The following is a 22,482-nucleotide window of genomic DNA, read 5'->3' on the forward strand; positions in this document are numbered from 1 at the left end:
AATTTGACTGTTTCTAATAAAAAAAATCCAATCAAGATATTATTTGGACAAAAATTGTTTACATGATTTTTTTTGTAAAAGACCTTTTTATTATATCCCAAAAATGCACTTCGATTCGATAAACGACACGTTGCTGAGGCACGTTTCAAAACGACATACCGTTTTACTAAAAACGGTGTCGTTTACGAAACAAACGACAAATGGAATTTCCATTACATATTTGGTCAACTCAACACTATAAAATCTCCGAAGAAAAATCAAATTTATATAATGAAAAAACAAATCTAAGCTAACAAAAACATACTACACACAGAAAAATTCAAACAAGTTGAACTGGCAAAAATGGTGAGCTCAAGAGCTTTCTGTGCTATCGGAACCCTAGCTTTACTCTTTCTCTCTTCGGTTTCCGCCGATGATGTCGTTGTTCTTACCGATAGTAATTTTGAGAAGGAGGTCGGCCAAGATCGCGCCGCTCTCGTTGAGTTTTACGCTCCTTGGTACGTCAGATTTCCCCTTTTTTTGTTTGATTTTAGATCATATGACCAAGAAATGATTTTTATTTCAAGTTTCTCTTAGTATCTTTGTTTTTGCGTGTAGTGTGGTGTATGATGATAGCTAGTGATTGAATATGTTTGATTTGATCTGTTTTGATTGGATCTATTGTAACTGGAGCTGTGAAATTAGATCTATTTATGGCACTGATCGAAGCAAGAAAATTATGCTAATTTTGTTCCATTTTCGTGATAAGTTGATTCTGGGTAGTTATTCCGTACCTGTTTCGCATCGGGTTATGTACGGATTTTTGATAAATCCGAGATATGTCGTAAAGAGATAATGTTTGAGGAGGGTCGCATTGATAATTATAACTAAGTATAGTATATACTAGGATCTTGAAGTTCTACTATAATCAGCTTCAATTTTAAGGGTTTTAGTAGTTTATGTTGATTTCATTTTCACGTGGAAGGATTTGCTGTGTGCTTTATTATGATTATAACCTCAGTGTGGCATTTGTGCTAATTTTGATTGGAATGACAGGTGTGGGCATTGTAAAAAACTTGCACCTGAGTATGAGAAGCTTGGAGCAAGTTTTAAGAAAGCAAAATCTGTTCTAATTGGAAAGGTCAGTTCTCATTTTTGTATCCTTGTTAATATACTATATGGTTACCGTGTAATTTTATAAGTAAGGATTTTCAGGTGGTTTTTTATCTCATTTCTTGATGCGATGGTTCCATATGTCATTTTATTGAATTTTGGTTACTAGTTCTGGATCCGTTTTATTTCTTTCTGTTAAGTTATCTAATCTAATTTGAGCTATCTTCCTCTGTTTCATGTTCACTACAAGTGGTTACTTTATTGCAGTTTCTTTTGTATTTTAGTTCATGCCATTGTTTTAATTTATAATGAGTATGTTTTGATGCTTTGTGGTAGGTGGACTGTGATGAGCACAAGAGTGTTTGCAGTAAGTACGGCGTTTCTGGATATCCTACTCTCCAGTGGTTTCCAAAAGGGTCCCTTGAACCCAAAAAGTGAGTGCATTCCTCTTTCCATCACATTATAGTATTTACGTAAGTTCTAGTCAGAAAGATTGACCGCAATGTCAGGCTAGCAGTTTGTGAACATATTCATGATATGTGAGTGCTGAGGTCTAGGTTCATCACCAAAGTAGAAAAACCAACACCAACACAATAATAAAGATAGAGATTACATATTCCCTGTACTTTTAATCTGCAGACTGTATTAGATAAAGCTTTTTCTCTTTTGCTCTCTTTATAATAATAATTTTTATATATTCTAATTAGATTTTACATGATTTAGGTATGAAGGCCCACGTACTGCAGAAGCTCTTGCAGAATTTGTCAACAAGGAAGGAGGTATTAGTTTAATCGTATTACTTACTTCACTTCAATAGTTGTTTATTGAGTGACAGTGCTAATGCAAGTGCACTTTTTTATATTGATTCTTTTTTCACTTTTGGTAAATCAACTCTAATCTTGTTTTTTCAAAATAATATCTTTTGCAAACCTGTTATACTTGATAAGCCCTAGCAACTTTCTTTTGTGGAAAGTGGAATATTGACCATGTTAATTCACAAATATTTGTCTTCTTGTTTCGTTTTAGTTTTTCTCTGGTACCATATATCACACACTTTCTTGATGTTTTTGTTTGTTTTCTGGAATTTTTAATGAACTCCCAAATCCGAAATCCCAACTTCTCTTCTTTTTTTTTTTGCTGGCTGGAAACTAATTCTACTTGCTTTTAGTTACCTAATCTGTAGGTAGAAAAATGATTAATATTTGTGCTAATTTGCAAGCAGGGACCAATGTGAAGATAGCTGCAGTCCCATCCAGTGTTGTGGTACTTTCATCAGATAACTTTGATGAAGTTGTCCTTAACAATGAAAAGGACGTTCTAGTGGAGTTCTATGCACCTTGGTGAGAAAAATACATATATATTATTTCCAGAAAAATATCTAATGTGTTGTTAGTTAGAGCAAGACAGTGAAAGAGAATCGGGTCAAAAAGAAAAGAGAAGGTTAAAATATTACCCCATAAGAATTGTTACATATCAATAATTTTGAGTTTTTATTTTTTTTATTTCAGGTGCGGCCACTGCAAATCCCTTGCTCCTGTAAGTATAATCCCCTAAAAATATAATTTTAGAACTAAGTCTTTTATGCTGTATAAAATAGCATCTCTAATTATATTTGTTTTTGTCTGCTATCTTATTTATAGATTTATGAGAAGGTTGCATCAGCATTTAAGTTGGATGAAGATGTAGTGATTGCAAATCTTGATGCTGACAAATACAGAGACTTGGCTGAAAAGTGAGTAAAATTATTCATGGTATATGTTTATTAGTTTATAGGTAGTAGTCTGTTGTATAATCTTCTATCAAAATTCATATTTAGTATCTTAAATGAGTAAAAAAGAATGCACTCTGTCAACATTTGCAAAAGAGAAGTTGCCTGATGTAAACATGTTGTATTATGCAGGTACGGAATAAGTGGGTTTCCAACATTGAAATTTTTCCCCAAAGGCAACAAGGCTGGCGAAGATTATGACGGTGGCAGAGATGTAGATGATTTTGTAACCTTTATTAACGAGAAATGTGGTACTAGTAGAGATGGAAAAGGACAACTTACTTCCAAAGTCAGTAAGCAATATATGGAACCATTAAGATACTAATTCATTTATATTTTATCTTATTTATTTCTTTATTATTACTTTTTTTTATGTAGGCTGGTATAGTTGAATCTTTGGAAAACAAGGTGAAGGAATTTGTGAAAGCCAGCAATGATGAGAAGAAGGCAATCTTCGCAAAGATAGAGGAGGAAGTTGAGCAGCTTAAGGGTTCCTCCGCAAGGTTAATGCAACCACTTGTGAATTGAAACTACTTGATCTATGCCCGTTTGGCACTACACTACGGAAAATATCTATTCTTTAATGTGGAAGTTCTTACATTTTGCCTGCTACTTTTTTTCCTCATCAGGTATGGTAAGATCTACTTGAAAGCTGCCAAAAGCAGTCTGGAGAAAGGTGCTGATTATGCCAAGAAAGAAATCCAGCGTCTTGAACGCATGCTTGAAAAGGTATGTAACTTGTATGCGTGTTTTATTTTTCTTGGATCCGTGTCTTCTATAGTACTTGAATCTCTAATCCTGTGTCTACACAAAGAATTGGTTTTCTGTTAAATTCGATTTCAAGTTAAAAAAAAATGTAAGTTTCGAAAAAAATAGAGATATAAAGTACATGCTTTGTGAGATATTAGACGACCCTTTTGAAAAATAAAATAAAAAAGTATAAATAACCTCATTTGTTGAAACACCTATCTCAACCTGCAAACAGTTTTGGGCTCTTGAATTACATTAGACGACCCTTTTTCATTTATAGTAGAACACCTACCTCAACCCACAGACATTTTACTGGCATATTACAGCAAGGTCATGTCTGAAACTTACATCAGTTACCTCTGCATTCTGAAAGAGTAACCACTTCTATATAACCAGCTAGCTATCACTATAGCTCCAGTTACCATAATTGTGCTTGTTAATAATTATAATGTTAGTAAGAAAAAAGGTTCATAAATTTTTTGTCTTCTCTAGTAAAACAAAAAAAAAAAAAAAACAAAGTCTGTGCAGTAGTACCAAAACATAAATGTCTTGCAACACATTTAACTGTTCTTTTCCCCTTGTTTCTGTTGTAACAGTCAATCAGCCCAGCCAAGGCAGATGAGTTCACTCTCAAGAAGAACATTCTATCTTCCTACATCTCTTCTCAATGAGTAAACCCAGTCCCACCATTAATGATCCCTTGATCGGTGCACGCAGGGAGGTCTTTTAGTAGTATCGAATTCATAAATTTCTACTAAGATTCTTCTTCTAATCTTGCTTGAGAGAGAATATAATGTTTTCCTTGTACACCCTTCATGCAAATCAGTTACTAATCTTTTTGTCTTTTCAAGTGGAACTTATTTTTTTTTGGATTAACAAAGGCAAGACATGAGAATTGATATAGTTATAAAATAATTCTTCTTCTTCTTCTTCTTCTTCTATAATTTACCTTGTTCTTATAGAATAGAACCTGTAAAAATTTTAAGGTACCTAGGATTCTCTTCACTGCAAGATATCACATGATCACAATTCACAACCACCCTTATAATAACATATATCATTGAGAAAGTGGTGCTCACTCACTGTTAGGCCCACAATGGCAGAGTAGGACTGAAATTACTGTAGACTTTGTTGAAGATTCATGTGGGCATTATTCGTTAATGGGAAACAGACAATGAGATTCTATCCATATATCTGAAGCTACTGCTTCATTAGATGTGACTCTATATATAAAAAAAGAAAACTAAAACTTCATGGGGTTCTGTTTTCTGCTACAAATTTATGAGACACTTCAGCTTGTCCTTTTTTTTTTCCCATACTTGATTATGGTAAGTTACTCATTCACAGTTATACATATAGATAAAGGCAAGCAATAAATTATTAAACCTTTTTAATTTCTGGTTTCTATATACCACTACAGTTATTTATTGATTAATTTATGGCAGAAGTGATATCTGGTGGGTTGTGATTTTTACTTTACCTACCAAAATGTGAAAATTAAGTGGCTGTACCGGAAAAGTTATTATGTTTGATCTATATATGTATTACTTTAAAAATAACACGAAATAATTTAAACCAGTAGTAAATGTGTGATCATATAATATATAACTAAATTAAATTTACTTAGTGGCAAGGGGCCTACTGTTTTACCTTCAGCTTAGAGGTTCGATTCTTGTTTAATTTTTTTAATTTTATAGAGAATAAATTAAAAAAAAAAAAAGTGTTCGGAAATCAAACCAAGGTGAGCAGCAGCCAAGAGAACTTCAAATGAATGAATTATTTTTTCGGGGCCTCGGTTGGGTAGGGGCCCTAGGCGCGTGCAACTCTGGCTATCCTTAAAATCGACTCTGGTGTGTATGTATAGTGAGAACTTGATTCTTTTTTTCTTAATGATTGAAAGGATTATGTTCATGGTTTTGAGGTTTACATTTTACACTCATTTGTTTAGTCTCATAAATAGTTAATTACTCATTGCATGGTTATGGGACCAAAAGAGGAAAATGGATATCTTTTTTTGGCTGAATTGGGTGAAACTGAATTAAAAATGAAAATTGATTTAGTGGACTATAGTGTGTGTGGAGATATAACTATATGTTGTTATAACTTTTGAGCAAGAACTTGGAAGTTTACATTGAGAGTGATAGAACAATGTGTTAGAATCTTGAAACATATTCTCTCCTGTAAAGTTGGTGATTTGGATAAATAAATGAAATATATAAATATGAGGCTACATAAACAATAATGGAGATATATGTATGGGGACCATGTATAATTTTCTCTAGGCTAAAATAACTTATTAACAAGTCCCCACCACAATTGCAGATTGATGGAGTAAGGGTCCCTCTTATTGTTGTTGGATAGTAGAATTAGTCAACAACAAAGTTCACCAAACTTAAAGAAAAAACATCAAATAATAATATTGAGAATTTTGATATACTTTCTATCTCTTTTAGTATGTTTTCAGAATTTTTAAGTTTAATTTTTGAGTAATTTGCAGCGTAAATAACTAAGTTTAACTCTCGATTATAAATATATATCTAAAATTTAATTTTATTTTTATTTGAATTGATTTTTAAATAAAAAGTAAAAATTTAATTGGCAAAGGACTGCCACGTGACAATTTAGTTGACACTTAACAAAGTATTTACAACGTTAAAAATTAAAGTTAAGTATTTATTTGTAACTGAGAGTTAAACTTAAGTATTTATGCTACAAATTACTTTTAATTTTTTTTATTATTATTTATTTTAATGGTGTATGTTGTAATTATTTTAGTTGATAAATTATTCTAATTTTTTAAAAAATGTGTAAGTGACCCAAAACAATTTATAAAATCATAATAAAAAAAATGTATACAATCATAACAACTACAAATACCCTAACCATAGTACTATAGACATTTCCAACAATAGTTACTTTCTTGAATTTTATATTTCTTGAGAATGATTATGAAAAAGAATGTCGAGGAGTGAGGAATAATATATTAATTACCAATTGTTTCAACTTTGAAGCTTTCTATTTCAATTTTTTGTCTTGTTAATTTGTTTTTTATTTTATTTTTTTTACATGGTGAAAGAATTTAATGAGTGAAACACGTAATTCCAGTTATAAAAGGAAAAGGGGAAAAAAGTGAAAACATCAATGAAAGAGACAAAACAACAATATAATTTATTTATTTTTTGACTGCAAAGTAGAACAAAAATCACCTTCACAATATCAAATCTCAATCTAATAATAACTTTATTTTTTTGGTACAATTTAATAATAACTTCTTCATATCAAATCTAAGGATAAAATATAACATATAAGATAAGATTTTATCCAAACTTTACAAAAATAAAAAAATAAAAAATTCTATCTCAATCTTCTTCGTTAATTGGTTGCGATTGTGAAATGATGGCTATAACTTTAAACTAAGTGATTATATAAAGAATTATTCTTTTAAAAAAAGTGATTATATAAAGAAGTTTCTAATTCCTCTTACACGTGTTAAACACAATAATTACAATGCTAATTTTCATTTATCTTTTAGAATTGCTAAGATGGCATCCATATATTTTTAATATTTTTTAATTAATATTTACTATTAGAATGAAAAATAATGTAATAAAAAAATATTATACCACAGCATTTATTATATTTTTTTTAATTATTATTTTATTATAAGTAAGAAAATTGGTTTATTTAATATATATTAAATAATAAAAGAATTATCTCATATACTATTTTTTGAGTTTCTAAAGTGGTTGCAGCTAGTTGCAATAAGAGTTTCTATACAATTTTTTGTTACAATTTAGGTTGCAAGGCTAATTGCAATAGGAATTTCTATGTAAAATTTCGTAAAAATGTAAAAAAAAAAAATTGTTTAGAAGTGTAAAAATGAAAAAAGCCCATAAATAATAATATATAATTATTTTAGTAATTTTTAAAAATATTTACTATTAAATTATTTTAGAGCAAAAAGTTGTAAAAATGATATGGAAGAGATAAAATAAAATAATATATTTTTAAGTGATGTGGAAATTTTTTACACTCTTAAAGAATGCTATATTACTATATTAGTGTATAATTGTAACATCCTCCTTAGTATTAAACTTGGTGTAATTAAGTATCGAGTTCTATATAACTTAAGAAAATGACTTTTAAAGAATATCGCTAACCAATCATAAAGTGTCACCTATAAAAAATAGGTGACACTATTAGTGTTCAATAAAAATAATGTTCAATATTTTTTTTGGATACTTAATAGTATGGTATATGATTGGATAGCAACATACTACATACATATTACAATACCATATTTACTATCCAACAACAATTATTATTTTTGAATAACAAGAAAAAGGATAGCAACATACTACATACATATTACAATACCATATTTACTATCTAACAACAATTATTATTTTTGAATAACAAGAAAAAATTATGTATTGTAACAAATTAAAACTACACAAAAAATATTTTAGTATAATCTCAAAATGATCATTTTGGTATACTCGATATTTAGTATATCTATAATTTTTTTTTAGATTGCATCACTAATTTAGAGCACCATTGAAGTTGCTATTAAATCTACTTTAGCTCTAGGCAAAATCATTATAATCCTTATCTAAGCATCTCTTTTTTTACGAATCATATGAAAAGTTTAATTATATTTTCTCTATATATATGTATGTAAAAATAAAAACCTATGGTGCAAATCATACCTAAGAAAAAAAAATAGTTAATAAAGCACAAGAGCATTGAATAAATAAATAAATAATAAATTGCGTCATAACTACTTAAAGTTTTAAGTTTATAAATAAAATAAACTCAATGTTTATTTTTAATGTGATAAGTATCCTATATTTATAAAACTGTATTTTTTTTTTTAATTTTATCAGTATAAATTCTGTTATTTTCATAAACAAGTCACATATAAAGTCCAAATTTTAGATCATTAGATCTATACAGAAACATGTAGTATTAATTACTTTCAAATGTTTTTGATAAAATTCAAAGAAAATTATAATTTTACAAATTAAGTACTTATGCCGTTAAAAATAAATATTAAATTTATACAAGTTACAAATTTAAAATTTTAAGTCTTAATATCTCTATTAATCCTAAAGAAAATCACGTGTACCAATGAGATTTAGGAATTAAAAAGAATTTGGCCAAAGATTTTTAGATCTGCAATACCTACTTCATGCAAATTAATTTAAAAAGTCAAAATGTAACAAATCATTAAATAAAAAAGTTAACAATTGCAATAATAAAGAATAAATGAAAAAAAATATTTTTTGAGCAAAGTTTAACATCATTTTTTATGTTCTAAATTTGATAAACATAATTAAAATATTTCATTTTATCACACTTAAAAAATAGCAATAAAAATTAATAGAACACACCACTTTCACACTCCTAGATCTCTCCCTCTCCCTTAAACAAAGGCACAAAACTTTCCCTTTTGTTTAAAGCTTAATTCTTTTCAAAGCAAAACAAAGCCACAAAGGCTTTTTCCATATATGAGAACTAGTATATAATCCATCCAAAACCACATAATCATATATAACAAATAACTAAATTGGCTCCTTTCATGTAAATACAAAGAAACATATAACAACATCACCATTCCCCACCCACAAAAACAAATAATAAATAAATAAAGTAAAGATGAAATATCAAGAGATCTTCAACCTGGGTATAGATAGATAGAGAAGAACAAAAAGAAAAGAAGAGATAAAATAAATAACAAACTCATTGCTTCTACTAACAACATAGTATACACTTATACAAAAAGCCACAAAAGAAATGGGGAAAAATATTTATATAATAACTAATAATAATAATAATACCCCATTTTTGGGACCAACTTCTCTTTTAAACAAAAAAAGTGAACCAAGAACCCCAATAATAATAATAATAGTTATAATCATAAGTACACAAAAGACTATCATCATCATCACCATCATATCATGAAGATCTTCAAATTAAAATAAAAAAAAAAGTTCATGAAGAAAAAAAAATTCTATACAGTTATTTTGGAAACTCCATTAACAGTGCTTAAGTTTCTTTGTCTTTGTCTTTTTGTGACTACCTGGAAGAAACTGGGTTGAGAGCTCTAGCGAGTCCATTCATGGCTCCATAACCCTTTGAACTGAATCCCAAACAACCAAGTAAACCTTGCCTGTAAGGCAAGTATGTCTTCTTCCTCATTTCTTCAGCTTGAGCTCTTTTAGTTGTGTAATGAAGCTCGTGTGGAGATGGCGGAACTCGTCTTTTTCCAACTCCATTAGTCGGTTTTCCTATCACTGTTTTTTTCACAGATTGATGACTACTGGTTTTTTTTGCTTTCTGGGTTTCTGAGTTCTTAGTCTGATCTTTCGAAGAAGAAGAAGAAGGAGTAATGGGATTATTGATGGGTTTTTTTTCTTTAATGGGAGAGAAAGAAATTGTTGACCAAAACTTGTTATTACTTCTTCCTTCGCTTTTGCTTCGAAGAAATTCTTTCAAAAAAAGCCATCTTTTTGAGTTTCTTCCAGCTGAAGATGATCTTGAAGAAGAAGCTGTTGTAGTTTCAGATGAGAGGGTTTCTTCTTCTTCTTCTTCTTCTTCGTCGTCTTCGCCATTTTTGTTCTTATTAGAAGACCCATTAGGGTTTGGAGTTGAGATCTTCTTCTCTTCTTCTTCTGACCAATCGAACTGAGAGTTTCTCATTGGAGACATGGATCTGGTTCTTCTTCTCAAGGATTTATTCTTAGACCTCAGATCTCTACCTCTAATGGGCTCCAATGAAATCTCATCATCTTCTTCTTCTTGTTCGTTCTCGTTCTCCAGATCCAGTAATGGCGCCAAAACTTGAGGTTTTTCTAAGTGAGTTGAAAGCTTCATGGGTCTGATCTGACCGTTCAAGAAAAGCTCATCTGCTGAGCTCATAGATCCAGTTTGAACAGACCCAGTTGAACCGAACCGAGCTGAGAACTCGAACTCGTAACCCATAGGAACTGAGCTAGTATCACTATCATCCATGGCGGAATTAAAACAAGAAGAAGAAACTGAGTTTGAAGAAGCTAAAACGAAGTGCATTGGACTCGCTGGGCAACTGTAAAAGAACCCACTAACGTGTCCTCCTCCACGGCCTGGGCTCGATGGTGCACTAACGTAAGGAGTGGAACAAGCACTATCAAAGTCTTCAAAGAAGGATTGGGATTCGTGGGTATCGTTGTTTTCGCCATTGTTAGGGTTTTGGAAGGTTTGTTTGGGGTCTGTTGCGTTTGACTTTTTTTCGCCATTGTTGGTCGGAGGAGGTGTATGAATAAGCTCCATTGTCTTAGCAGAGAAAAACAGAGCTATGGGTCTCAGTGCACACATATAATCGAAATTTTGCTGCTTTATTTTTTGACCTTCAACTTCAATTTTAATTACAATCATGCCACTAAACACACCCCACATGTTATTTTAAATTACTTTTAAGACCCTAGATTTTGACTTTTTTTCTTTTTTATTTTCTCCTTTTTTTTTTTATTATTATTTTAAGATTTGCTTTTTATTTTTCTTAATATTTATTGATGTACTTGCTTGGTACCTTTGCATATTATTTGTTTTATTTCAAGAATCTAAAGCAAAGTTACTACTTACAAGTTATAAGTAGCGGTGAACATCAGGTGGGTTTTAAGGGGTATTCGATTTAGGTGTATAGAATTAGTATACTAAACTCGCCTGTTTGTGTGATTGGGTTTCGGGTTTCGGGTACGAGTTGGACCGAATTTAAGTGGGTTTTGATCGGATTTCGGATCGGATTGGCTTTTTTTAAATATCATTTTTTTATATACTTTTTTATAAAAAAAAAACCAAGAAGAAAATAAAAATAATATATCATTGTTTAAAAATAAGTTTATTTATGTTTATATTTTTAAAAAATGTATAAAAAGTATTATATATATTTGAATTTCGGGTGGATTCAAGTATAACCTAGTTTTTTTAGTGTTAAATTAATGAAACTTGAACCTGACCTGGTGGGTAATTATTGGGTATAACCTGAACTCAGTCTATAATTTTTAAACCAATTTTTTTCGGTTTCAAGTTGAGTGAGTTTACCGAGTGAGTGAATTTTCGAGTGTAAATATGACACCCTAGTTATAACTATAAGCTTGGTAAGGAGTTTTATAATAGTTTTTAGTGTTACAATTAAGTAGTGTCTTGTACATAATTAGTAATGTTTTATAATAGTTATTATGTAGCATATATAAATTTGATAATTAAATTGTACTAATAAAAATATAATATAATGTAGTAGTACTAAACATTCCTAGTGAATTTCTCCAATATAAATATAGGTAGCAATTTGTTATTACCCCTTCCTTATGGAATTGTTGGTCTCCTATAGTGAAAGTGATTGTGTGGTGTAATGTTGTTCTTACTTCTTATCCCTCTCTTGGTAATAGAAATGTGACACTCTTTTTCCAATAGATGTATCTAGTGAATTAAAGATCATTAACTTATTATGTTGAAATTACTTATAATATGCAATAAATTTCAAAAGGAAAATAAAATCAAGGTTACAATTTGAGAGAAAATTATCAAATAGAATAAAGTAGAAACAACCTTGTCTCCAATAATAGGTATTTAATTGGAGCATTATTAAGGTATTAGCCTAAGAAAAAGGAATTCAAAAAGTATTTTTGCTACTAACTTTAGTTAATGTTGCACCAAATTGAGGAGAAAAATTCCATTATGTTTTGTTCCTTATAAACAATTAAAGTTATAAAGTTTATTATTACTCATTAATTCTTTTTTTTCCTTTTTAATAAAGTGCTAGGTTAATGTGCACTATTGGAGACAATCTTGAGCTCTACACATTAAATTTCTTTAATTTGTAGTGCTTTTTGAATTATTTTATCTTCAATACTAATAAAACCAACAAAATAAGTTAAATAGGGAAGTTTAACTATTTAAAAAATGTAGTATGTATACTTTGCTAATAAGGGCATTGAAATTAATGAATATTTAGGGTATAGAATATATAGATTTAAAAAAGTAGTAATAATAATAAAAACAAAACTAATTCTGTGATGAATCATAAAAAGAATTAAAAAAGGCAAACATTGAGAGAAGAGTAGGGATCTGGGTGGGAAATTGAGAAAGCAAAGCAAGGACAAAAGCTACACTAACACTATCTATCTATAATAGTGGAAATGGATTTTTTTTTTAGGTAAATATTAATTTTTTACTTTATGTTTTTGTAAAAGTTATTAATTAAACACTTTGTTTTGTTAAATAATAAAATGAATCTTGTATTTTTTTTAAAATTATACAAATAGAACTCTAAATTGATTATTTGTCAAAATAAAACTCAATAATAATCTAATTTAGAAATGTTATGACAAAATTGATTATATTTTTTTATATCTGTATTCGTATTAGAAATTGTCTTAAAATTATTCATATTAAAAAATAAAATTGTTAAAAATTAAGCTCAATGTCCTATTTTTACTATTTTGAAAAATATAGGGTCTATTTTATCGTTTAACAAAATAGAGGGTCAAATTAATAATTTTTACAAAATACTGAGTCTAAAATAGTATTTACTCTTTTTTTAGCATTACTATTTGATATTAGTAGTGTATTTTTTATAGGTGGTGCTTCACAAATGATTAGCGATATTTCTTAAAAATTATTTTTTAAAATTATATAAGATCTGATACTTAATTACACTAATAGTAGTATGATACCGAGAAAGGTGCTAGACACTAATAACATATTTTAAGAATTCTTATTTTTATTTGGGGCTTTTTTTTAATGATCCTCTGTGATGTCACCCTACCTTTGTTACTGTACATCTCTCACCTGATTTCAAGTGTCATGGTCTCCCATTCCTTTCTATTAATATCTATTATCACTATTCACTAGTCTACTCTACAATATCAGCCATTGGATTTGGATGGGCTCCAAACATGTCTCCCTATTGGATTCTGTTCATTTTTGTTTTCTTTTCAAGTTTTGGTTTTTGGGAAAAGAATAGAAATAACAAAATAAAAAATGATGCTTTTATGATAAGTAACATTGAAATTTTTAGACTTTGATATGAAAAATATGTAATGCAAGTCTTTTGTTAGTATTGTCAAATCTCTAGTACTATATGGAGATTGTTTGTTATGATGATTACATCTAATTTTAGTTTGGTTGTAATTATTTTAAAAATTTATTAAAAATTACTTGTAATTTAATACTAATTTTATTTTATTTTTTTTAAATAAAAAAAGTATTTTATAAGATTTTATTAAATATTTTAATTAAAAATTAATTTATTTTATGTATATAATTAATTTAAATTTAAAATAAAAAATTTATCTATTAATAATTATGTAAAGCCCGCTTAGTTAATTTGGAAATTAGCAGTTGTTTACGATTAATTATGAAATTATTTATAGCTATTTAAATAATTTATTACTGTTATTTATGGAATTCAGAAATGCATGATTATGTTATCAGTAGTTTTTCATATTTTGCATTTCCGGTGCCCGGTATTTTGGAACTCGGCGTTTGGCTCAGTAGAAATCACAACTTAGTATGTTAGTAGTTTGGGGACGGGTTTTAGACATTGGGAATGTCGGGAATGGCCGGGAATTTAGAATTTCCCAAAAATACCCCTTTAGTATGATTTAAGTGATTTTATGGTGGAGGGGCAAAATGGTCTTTTTGCCCCAATGACTTTTTGTCTTTTAGTGACTTTTTATTTGGAAATTAAATGTTTATTTTAATTATTATTTGGCTGAAGTAAAGTGGTATATTTGGCTTGAAAATCATTTTTTTCCTTTATTTCCACACTTAGTCAAAATTAGAAAGAAAAGTCCAAATTCACACACTCTCATTTCTCTCTCATTTTCGGCCAAGCTTAGTGGAGCGGTAGGCTGGATTTCCTTGGTGAATTCAAGTTATTTTAGCAAGATCTAAGTAATCCTAGACAAGGTAAACCTTGCTCTAGCTTCTCTACATGTTCTTTGAAATTTTGGATGAGTTTTAATGTGATGCATGCTTGATTCTTTGATTTTGTTCTTTCTTTGAAATATTGTTGTTGTTTCTGAGATTTAAGTATGTTGATTTGTGATTATTTAGGTTGTTAGTAATGAATGTTAAGTGCTTTGCTCAAATTTGGAAGTTTTAGCTCAAAATATGGTTTTCAAAGAGAATTGATTGAATCTGTTGCTGGGTTGTTGTTGATGTTTTTATTTGATTTCAGAAGCTAGTTTAAGCATGTTTAAGTAGAATTAACCAGGTTTGATTGCATGTTTGTGGGATTTGCTCAAGTTTGAGTTTAGAACTCAAAGCTTGAGCTTTAATGGTGATTTTTGTTTCAGTGATTTCTGGGTTAGTTTGTTGCCTTAGTTTTGTTCTTTGGGGTATTTAGAGCAGGTCTGGAAGGTTTGGAACCAATTGGGTTTGATTTGGTTGAGTTAGGAATTTTTGAAAAATTCCTGCGAGGAACCGGAATTCCGGTTGTGCAACCGGAATTCCGGATGGGTGTCCAGTAATTCCCAGAACCGGAATTCCGGTTGGGCAACCGGTCTACCGGTTGGGGAATTTTCTAAAACCCTAGTTTTCCTCGTTTTTATGTTTTTAGGGGTATTGCCATGCTTTTTATCGATAGGGAAACTTTTAGTTCCAAGTTTTAGTCCCCGGGAAGTGATTTAGCGTGTCACTTATAGCGTTGTGATTTTTATGGTTTAGGAGCCAGTAATCCGCCGCTCAGCTTCAGTTCCAGTCAGGTTGACCGGCACACCTGAAATCGGAATCCAGGTAAGATTAGTATAACAGTATGCATATGTAGATTACATGTTTAGCGTGCATGTAGGAAGCCTGCTAGATTACATTAGTTATGTATATAGGCTTCGAACCATCCAACCCTGTCACGTCGGTACAGGCTGGAGTATGACCGGCGGCGGAGTATGGCCGGTTCGACCGATCAGTCGACACTTGGTTGGTGGTTCCGTACTATTGACGTATCCCGTCGGTACAGTGGAGTATGACCGACGGCGGAGTATGACCGGTTCGACCGATCGGTAGGATATAGTAACACGTCGGTACAGTTTGGAGTATGACCGACGGCGGAGTATGACCGGTTCGACCGATCAGGTTGTTACGTGTCAATAGTACCGTCCCTATGAACGTTCAGAACTCAGTACCATGTTGGACATGGCAGTAGTGGCTCAGTACCATGTTGGACATGGCAGTAGCGGGACTCAGTATCGTGTTGGACACGGCAGTTAGTATTATGTATGAGTATTATTATGCTTTTCTTACTGAGTCTGTCGACTCACAGTTTACGTTCATGTGTAGGTAAAGGCAAGGCTGTAGCTGATGGACCGTGAGCGAGCTTATGAGATTGTACATGTCGGGGCGGTTAGGCCTGGAGCGTACGATCCTCGGGACAGCAAGGCTGAATTTTTGTAACTGGTCGTTAGACGACTTTTATTTTTATGTAATGGTTAAACAGTTAAATCTTTTGTAAATGATTTTATAATCGGGATCCCGAGTCTTTTGTAATATTGTTTTATAAGTTTAATTAAAAAGCAAAATTTTAATTAATCACGTTTTTCCATAAACCTCGTTGATTAGCAACGAGCTGCACAGTACGTTTAAAAATCACGTAATACGCCTAAGATAGTTAGGGTGTTACAAATTATAACTATAATCATTATAATTATATTTTTATTGTAACTATTAAATATAAATATTAATTTTTAAAAAGATTTTATTGCTATATATTTGAATATAGATAATTTATTAAATTATCCTTGAAAAAAATCTAGCAATAATGACCGTTTTGTAGAAGGGTAGGGGCAAATTTTTATTTTCCTTTTCTTTGTACATATATAAATTTGAAAAAATATATGTAGTACACATTACATAACATTCTCCATTTATTAATTTTTTTTTTAATGATCTTGTACTTTGTAATTATTTAATGTTTCTTATTAAATTTTTAAAAAAATTCTAAAAAATTTATTACCGAAAATAAAATTTAAATATATAATGTATATAAAACAATAAATAATTACAATATGCGTAATTATAAAAAAAAATTCACTACAAATTTTTCTGGATACTAAAAATAAATAAGTGATATAATATAAGACTTTAGTAAGTTTTTACGTACGCCCCTTAAAAGAGTGTTTCAATTACTTCGACATCTATGAGAACTTTTTAATTTAATTTTTTTTATAATTGTGTATATTATAGTTATTTAAGATTACCTATATATTTTTTAGAAAATTCTGAATAGTATACAATGTTGAAAATAAATTTACATATTTTGTTCTACATTTAATTTTTTTATACGCATTGTAAATAATTGTTTAAATCTTATTTTTGACATTGTAAACTATTCGTAATCTTTTGAAAATTTACAAGTGGTCCTAAATGGCTACAACATACGAGATCATAAAAAAAATTAAACTAAAATTTTTTTTAGATGCCAAAACAAATAAAGAATTTAACAAAACGATCTTTTAAAGAAATAGTAAAAGGCACCAATGGTGTCTATCACCTTTCTATGTATTTATATTAATATCATTATTGGATCTCATATAATTTAATATAATAACTTTAGGGAGTATCGTTAACTAATCACAAAGTAACATATAATGTTAAACACTACTAGTGTCCAATAATAAAATATTGATATTGTGCACCATTGGGGCCCAACACCTTCCATAGGTGTCATCATATGATTGGTTAGGGATATTGCCTAAAATTTATTTTCTTAAATTATATGAGATCTGCTATTTAATTACACTAATAACGACATGACACTAAGAATGATGCTAGGTACCACTAAGAGCATCTCTAATGGTAAAATTTTAGAGAATGCTTGGTGAGATGAACATATTATGTGGCAAAATATTGAGATGTTATATCATTGGAGACAAAAAAATATCATTCTTGAACTTTGCATGGATGTTATGTTGTAGTATTGATGCTATTTATTTTTTTAAAATAAAACATTAAAATTAAAAAGTTATTGTAGCTAAAAACTAGGATATAAATTAAATAATAATGTGTAAGATCATAATTATAGCATTTGTAAAGAGTGATATACATTGAAGTATTTTTAAAAGTAAGAATATTAAATATGATGTGAAAAAAAAATAAAATAAAATATTATATTTTTAGATAATGTGTAAATTTTTGGCTTATTTATTAAAAAATACTACCATTAGAGATGCTCTAACACCCTTTTAACAAGAGTATTGCTATTAGGCACCAGTAGTGTCTAGCACTTTCTCGACATGTCGCATTGTGATTGGCTAGCAATACTTCCTAAAAGTTATTATATTAAATTATATGAGACCCGATACTTAGTTAGACCAATAGCAATATTAACAAATAAGAGGGTGCTAAAAACCACATATACCCTTTACCATAACAATTCTCCCAATAATAGTCATTATTATAAACTTAGAGGGTAGAAGTAGACCATGAATATACACAGCAAATTTCCCTTCATAGGATTCTAGCTTATAGGCAGCAATTCCAAGGCTAAGGTTTCTGCACTAATTAAAAATAATAATAATAATGATTATAACAAACAATAAACTGTTTCATTAAACAATTAATTAATCCTTACATACATAACATGCTAATCTGCATCCATTGTAGCTACTCTACAATGCAGTCTCTTTTTGCAGAGTTTTTTTTTTTTTTTTTTTTTTTTGCTCTCTACCCAAGAAATAAGAATATGAGTCAGTCCCCCCAAAAAAACCCAATTTTCTATTTTAAATAATAATAATAATTTTTTTTTTTTTTTTAAAAAAAGAGAATATTGGTAAACAAACCATTACTACTTGGAAAGGAAGATGAGGCAGAGAAGCAATCTCAAGTTGACAAGTGATTGAGCTGAGCTCTCTGCCTTTGTTGCCTGCATGTGCTTTTGTCATACCAAACCCTTAACATTAGGATGAGATTAGGCCCTCTTTCTCTTTTCCCAATCCATAATTTCACTGTCAACAATATTGTTTTTGCTCATTCTCAAATCTAATCTTGTGGATGTAAATTCTTTCATTCATTAATTAATGCCCCAACAATAAATTAAAGAGAAGTGTTAAAATGGTATTTACAATTTTTATAAAATGTAATATTGTTATTGGTATAATTTAATATCGAGTTTTATTTATTTTATTTTAATAATTATTATAAAAAATTATTAACTAATTATAGAACGATACTTCATAACAATGTTCTAAATTAAAGGGTGTGTTTCTCTTATGCACCTTTTGAAAAGAGTACATTGTTACACTTTTTATATATTTCGACGTTTTGACAAAAAAATAGTTTTTTTTTAATAATCGTGTACGTTATATTTATTTAAAACATCATTTTGGAAGGAGTACATTAATTGATGCACTCGTTATATGTTTTGACATTTTGGAAAAAAAAATTAGACTTTGAGACATACTATAAAATTTAAAAAAATTTACAATAGAAATTAATATTTAAATAATTTATTTTATAGATGTATAAATTAATTGTTTGAATCATATTTTATGTGTTAATTTTTTAAAAAAAAATTTGTAAGATGCTTTAAATAATACAATTTATACAACCATTGGAAAAAAATTAAACTACAAAATTATCTTAAATGCCAAAATAAATATAAGTACATCAAGGGGTGTATTATAGAATTTTCTGTTTAGTTTTGTATAGTGTTTGCATGATGTGATCTTTGATAACATTCTCCATTAATTATCTTATTATTTAGTCACACTAGACTTTTTTAGTCCCTTAGCTCATGTACTGGTCTTGATAATTTGTTATTCCACCTAATAGGTTTTTGATCTTTAGGAATTTTCTTTTTTGTTTCTATTAAATTAGGTAGCATCAATTATTAGTCTCATAAGACTTTATTGTTAATATTATTATTTATTTTTATGATTTTCTTTTATTATGGCAAAAAATTCTGGATCATGAAAAATTGGCTTCACCTTTTTATGGCTGGTTTAAGTTGTGAAAGGTGACCCTCATATTTATTATTGGCAACTAAGCTGTTTTTCTCTGTTAAAAGATGAGTGCAGAATTTAAAGGTTCTGAAACAAGTTTAATTTTTACTACAAACTTTATGTACTGTATCTAGTCAATAATAATGAGGCTTTTGAAGTTTACAGATCCTTATTAAATAATGTTTTGTCATTAATACTTTCTATTTTTTAAGTACTATTATAGATGGAATATAAGAAAAAATTTATAAATTTTAAATTATAGTAGGAATATCACTTTTGTCTTTATTTACCATGGCTCAAGTAGTTTGAGAGTTTGGGGCACAATATTAAAATTGAACCTTTTTATTGACAAATAAATATTTGATTTAGTTTTTAATAAAGCAAACTAATTGAATAGGCAATTTAGAACCATATTGAGACTACAAAAAAAAATGGACTTCTAATATAAAAGATCTTGTGCAGTAGTCCAAGCTGTTCAATGCTTCAGCCGATTATGTCTCTGTCCATAGTAACATTTTTATTTTTCACACTTCAAATCATAATTCAAAATTTCGTATATGACTAGTGTATTGGGGTATTCCTAGATTGGTTTGATTTGAATTTTAATTTTTTTCAAACTAAATTAGTATTGCGATTTTTTTAAAAAATTTTAAAATTAAATCATACCAATTAAATGAGGGAAATTTACAAAAATACTGGAATTTGGGTTAACTTTTACAAAAATACTGTCACACGAAATTTTTTTCAAGAATACTGTGTTTTTATAAAACACCAGTAAAACACAAAGCAGAACAACTCAAAACAACAGTAGAACACTAGTAAAACACCAGTAGAACACCAGTGAAAACTTAACACTGTATACTGCAGTATGAAACTTATAAAAAAATACAATAAAAAAGTAAAAAATACCGTCTAGCAGTATTTTTGTAAAAAAATAGCAAAAATTAGTATACCATGTAAATTTCCCTTAAATGATTAAACCAAATCAAACTAAACGAATCTACTCAAAAATGGATTGATTTGGTTTGAAAGAACAAAACAGAGTACAAAAAAAAGGAAAACAGAGAGAGATGAAAGAAGAACCTCAGAACATAGAATGCTTGCTTAAACATTTCGAGGAGGAAACGTTTAATTTATAGTGATTGTACAAACAAGAATTCTCTTGTAACAGAATTGGTTACAAGTCAAGACACAGAAAAGTAAAGCTATAACTAACTAATCTGTTATTGGCTATCATTATTTTGTAGTTGTTGTAATTTTTTTTTAAGTAATTATTAAGTTTTTTGGTAAATTTTTTTATTTTTAATAAGTTTATAATACATAAATAACAATAAAAAATTCTCAAAATAATGTTAAGTTAATATCAATATTTTATCTAAAGTTGTTTTCCAATATTAATTACCGAACTATATATATATAAATTAAGTATGTATAAAAGAAATATACGAATTGATTTAGTTTGAACTTTCACCGAGAATTTTAAAACAATGACCGAACTACAGAATTATAAACGGTCTAGATTGACTAAACCATTCACACCAAATTCATTTAGTCTGGTCTCAAATAGTTTGGTCCAAATTAATTAGAGTTTGCAACCATAAATTACGAATTATAGGAACAATCCTAATGCGTATTGGAGTTATAAAAGCCACTCCATCTGTTTTCGAAAAATATAGAAAAAATTATTGTACCAAAACACAATTTAAACATTCATTTGTAACTGTAAGTGTGTCTTTTTCTCAACTTAACTATTTTGAATTCTCTTTTTTTAAATTACATTTAGATGCTTTTTTAAAAAAGAATTATAATGTAAACCAATATAAAAATTAGATATAATATCTTCAAATGTTATAAACATAAATAGCCTTACCACATGGATAAATGTGACACCCTATAATAATTTTGTTTTGAACAATTATAATTAATTATATGTAAATATATAAAAGGAAAGGTGTATTTCAGACAAGAACAGAAAACTATAGTACCATAATGCATAATAATTATAATTATGTCTTGTTGTTATTATAAAAAACGCTAAACACAATTGTTATTGTACAATAAAATGATATTCATGATAAGGTGACAGACAGATATGTAAATGCATTTTTTTTTTTTTTGTTAAAAAAAAATTAAAAATAATTGTATTATGTATATATGTACTAATTCTACGGTTTAATAATAGAGAAATAGTAAAAAAAATATTTCACAAATACATACAAATAACAAAAAAATTATTAAAATACTGTTGTATGAAATTTATAAAAAATATGGTATTTTTATGTTGTAATCTTGTTAATTTATTGTTGATTTTTTGTTATTGTTTTGATATTATTTGAATGTTATTTTCATGTTATTTTTATGGTATTTTTTTTATTGTTTTCATTTTCTATAGAAAATCCTAAAAATATATATATAAAAAATTAATCCTAAAAATATAATTTTTTTTTATAAAAAATAATGTGGTAATGTAATTATTCTAATAGTAAAAGGAATATTAATATCACAAAGTATTTATTAGTAAAATTTAGTATTAGATTTTATATAATTTTATTTAAAAATATATTTTTTTAAGAAAAAATTTCAACTACTAAGTAACAAGTACTCTAAAAATGTGGGGCGAGAATTTATTCAAAGATAGCATCCGCTATCAAATCAAACTACTACTTTTAGTGAAAGTAAGCTTGGCCAACTTTTAGTGAAAGTAAGCTTAGCCAAGACATGAGCAATACTATTATAAGATCTATTACAATGATTAATACTAATAACTTTGAACTTATTATAAAGATCATGAATATACAAAAAGGTAATAAAAAAGATATTGTGATGTGTAATATTACTATTAGTATAATTTAATATAAGTAATCACTCACAATTTATAAGATATCACTTATA

The 22,482-nt window shown here is 28.6% G+C and overlaps 2 protein-coding genes across 2 annotated transcripts; one reads left to right on the plus strand and one right to left on the minus strand.

The window, feature by feature from the left end:
- Positions 1-221: 221 nt before the first annotated feature.
- Positions 222-4,539, plus strand: LOC115719262 (probable protein disulfide-isomerase A6). Its single transcript, XM_030648230.2, has 11 exons — positions 222-497; positions 1,036-1,120; positions 1,429-1,526; positions 1,816-1,871; positions 2,315-2,432; positions 2,601-2,628; positions 2,733-2,824; positions 2,993-3,149; positions 3,239-3,363; positions 3,490-3,589; positions 4,207-4,539. Exons 1-11 carry the CDS (start codon positions 343-345, stop codon positions 4,279-4,281), a joined length of 1,089 nt encoding a protein of 362 aa, XP_030504090.1. The 5' UTR covers positions 222-342; the 3' UTR covers positions 4,282-4,539.
- Positions 4,540-9,335: 4,796 nt separating this feature from the next.
- Positions 9,336-11,044, minus strand: LOC115721000 (uncharacterized). Its single transcript, XM_030650221.2, has one exon. It carries the CDS (start codon positions 11,024-11,026, stop codon positions 9,689-9,691), a length of 1,338 nt encoding a protein of 445 aa, XP_030506081.2. The 5' UTR covers positions 11,027-11,044; the 3' UTR covers positions 9,336-9,688.
- Between the last annotated feature and the right edge of the window lie 11,438 nt (positions 11,045-22,482).

This window comes from Cannabis sativa, chromosome 2 (assembly GCF_029168945.1).
Source record: "Cannabis sativa cultivar Pink pepper isolate KNU-18-1 chromosome 2, ASM2916894v1, whole genome shotgun sequence".
Lineage (NCBI taxonomy): Eukaryota > Viridiplantae > Streptophyta > Magnoliopsida > Rosales > Cannabaceae > Cannabis > Cannabis sativa.

What these genes read in the sequence shown, in the direction of transcription:
- LOC115721000 (XM_030650221.2), bottom strand. Translation starts at nt 11,026, where the DNA reads ATGATTGTAATTAAAATTGAAGTTGAAGGTCAAAAAATAAAGCAGCAA.
- LOC115719262 (XM_030648230.2), top strand. Translation starts at nt 343, where the DNA reads ATGGTGAGCTCAAGAGCTTTCTGTGCTATCGGAACCCTAGCTTTACTC. An exon ending in TACAGAGACTTGGCTGAAAA is followed by an intron (nt 2,825 to 2,992) that starts GTGAGTAAAATT and finishes TGTATTATGCAG; the next exon opens with GTACGGAATAAGTGGGTTTC. An exon ending in AAGGACAACTTACTTCCAAA is followed by an intron (nt 3,150 to 3,238) that starts GTCAGTAAGCAA and finishes TTTTTTATGTAG; the next exon opens with GCTGGTATAGTTGAATCTTT.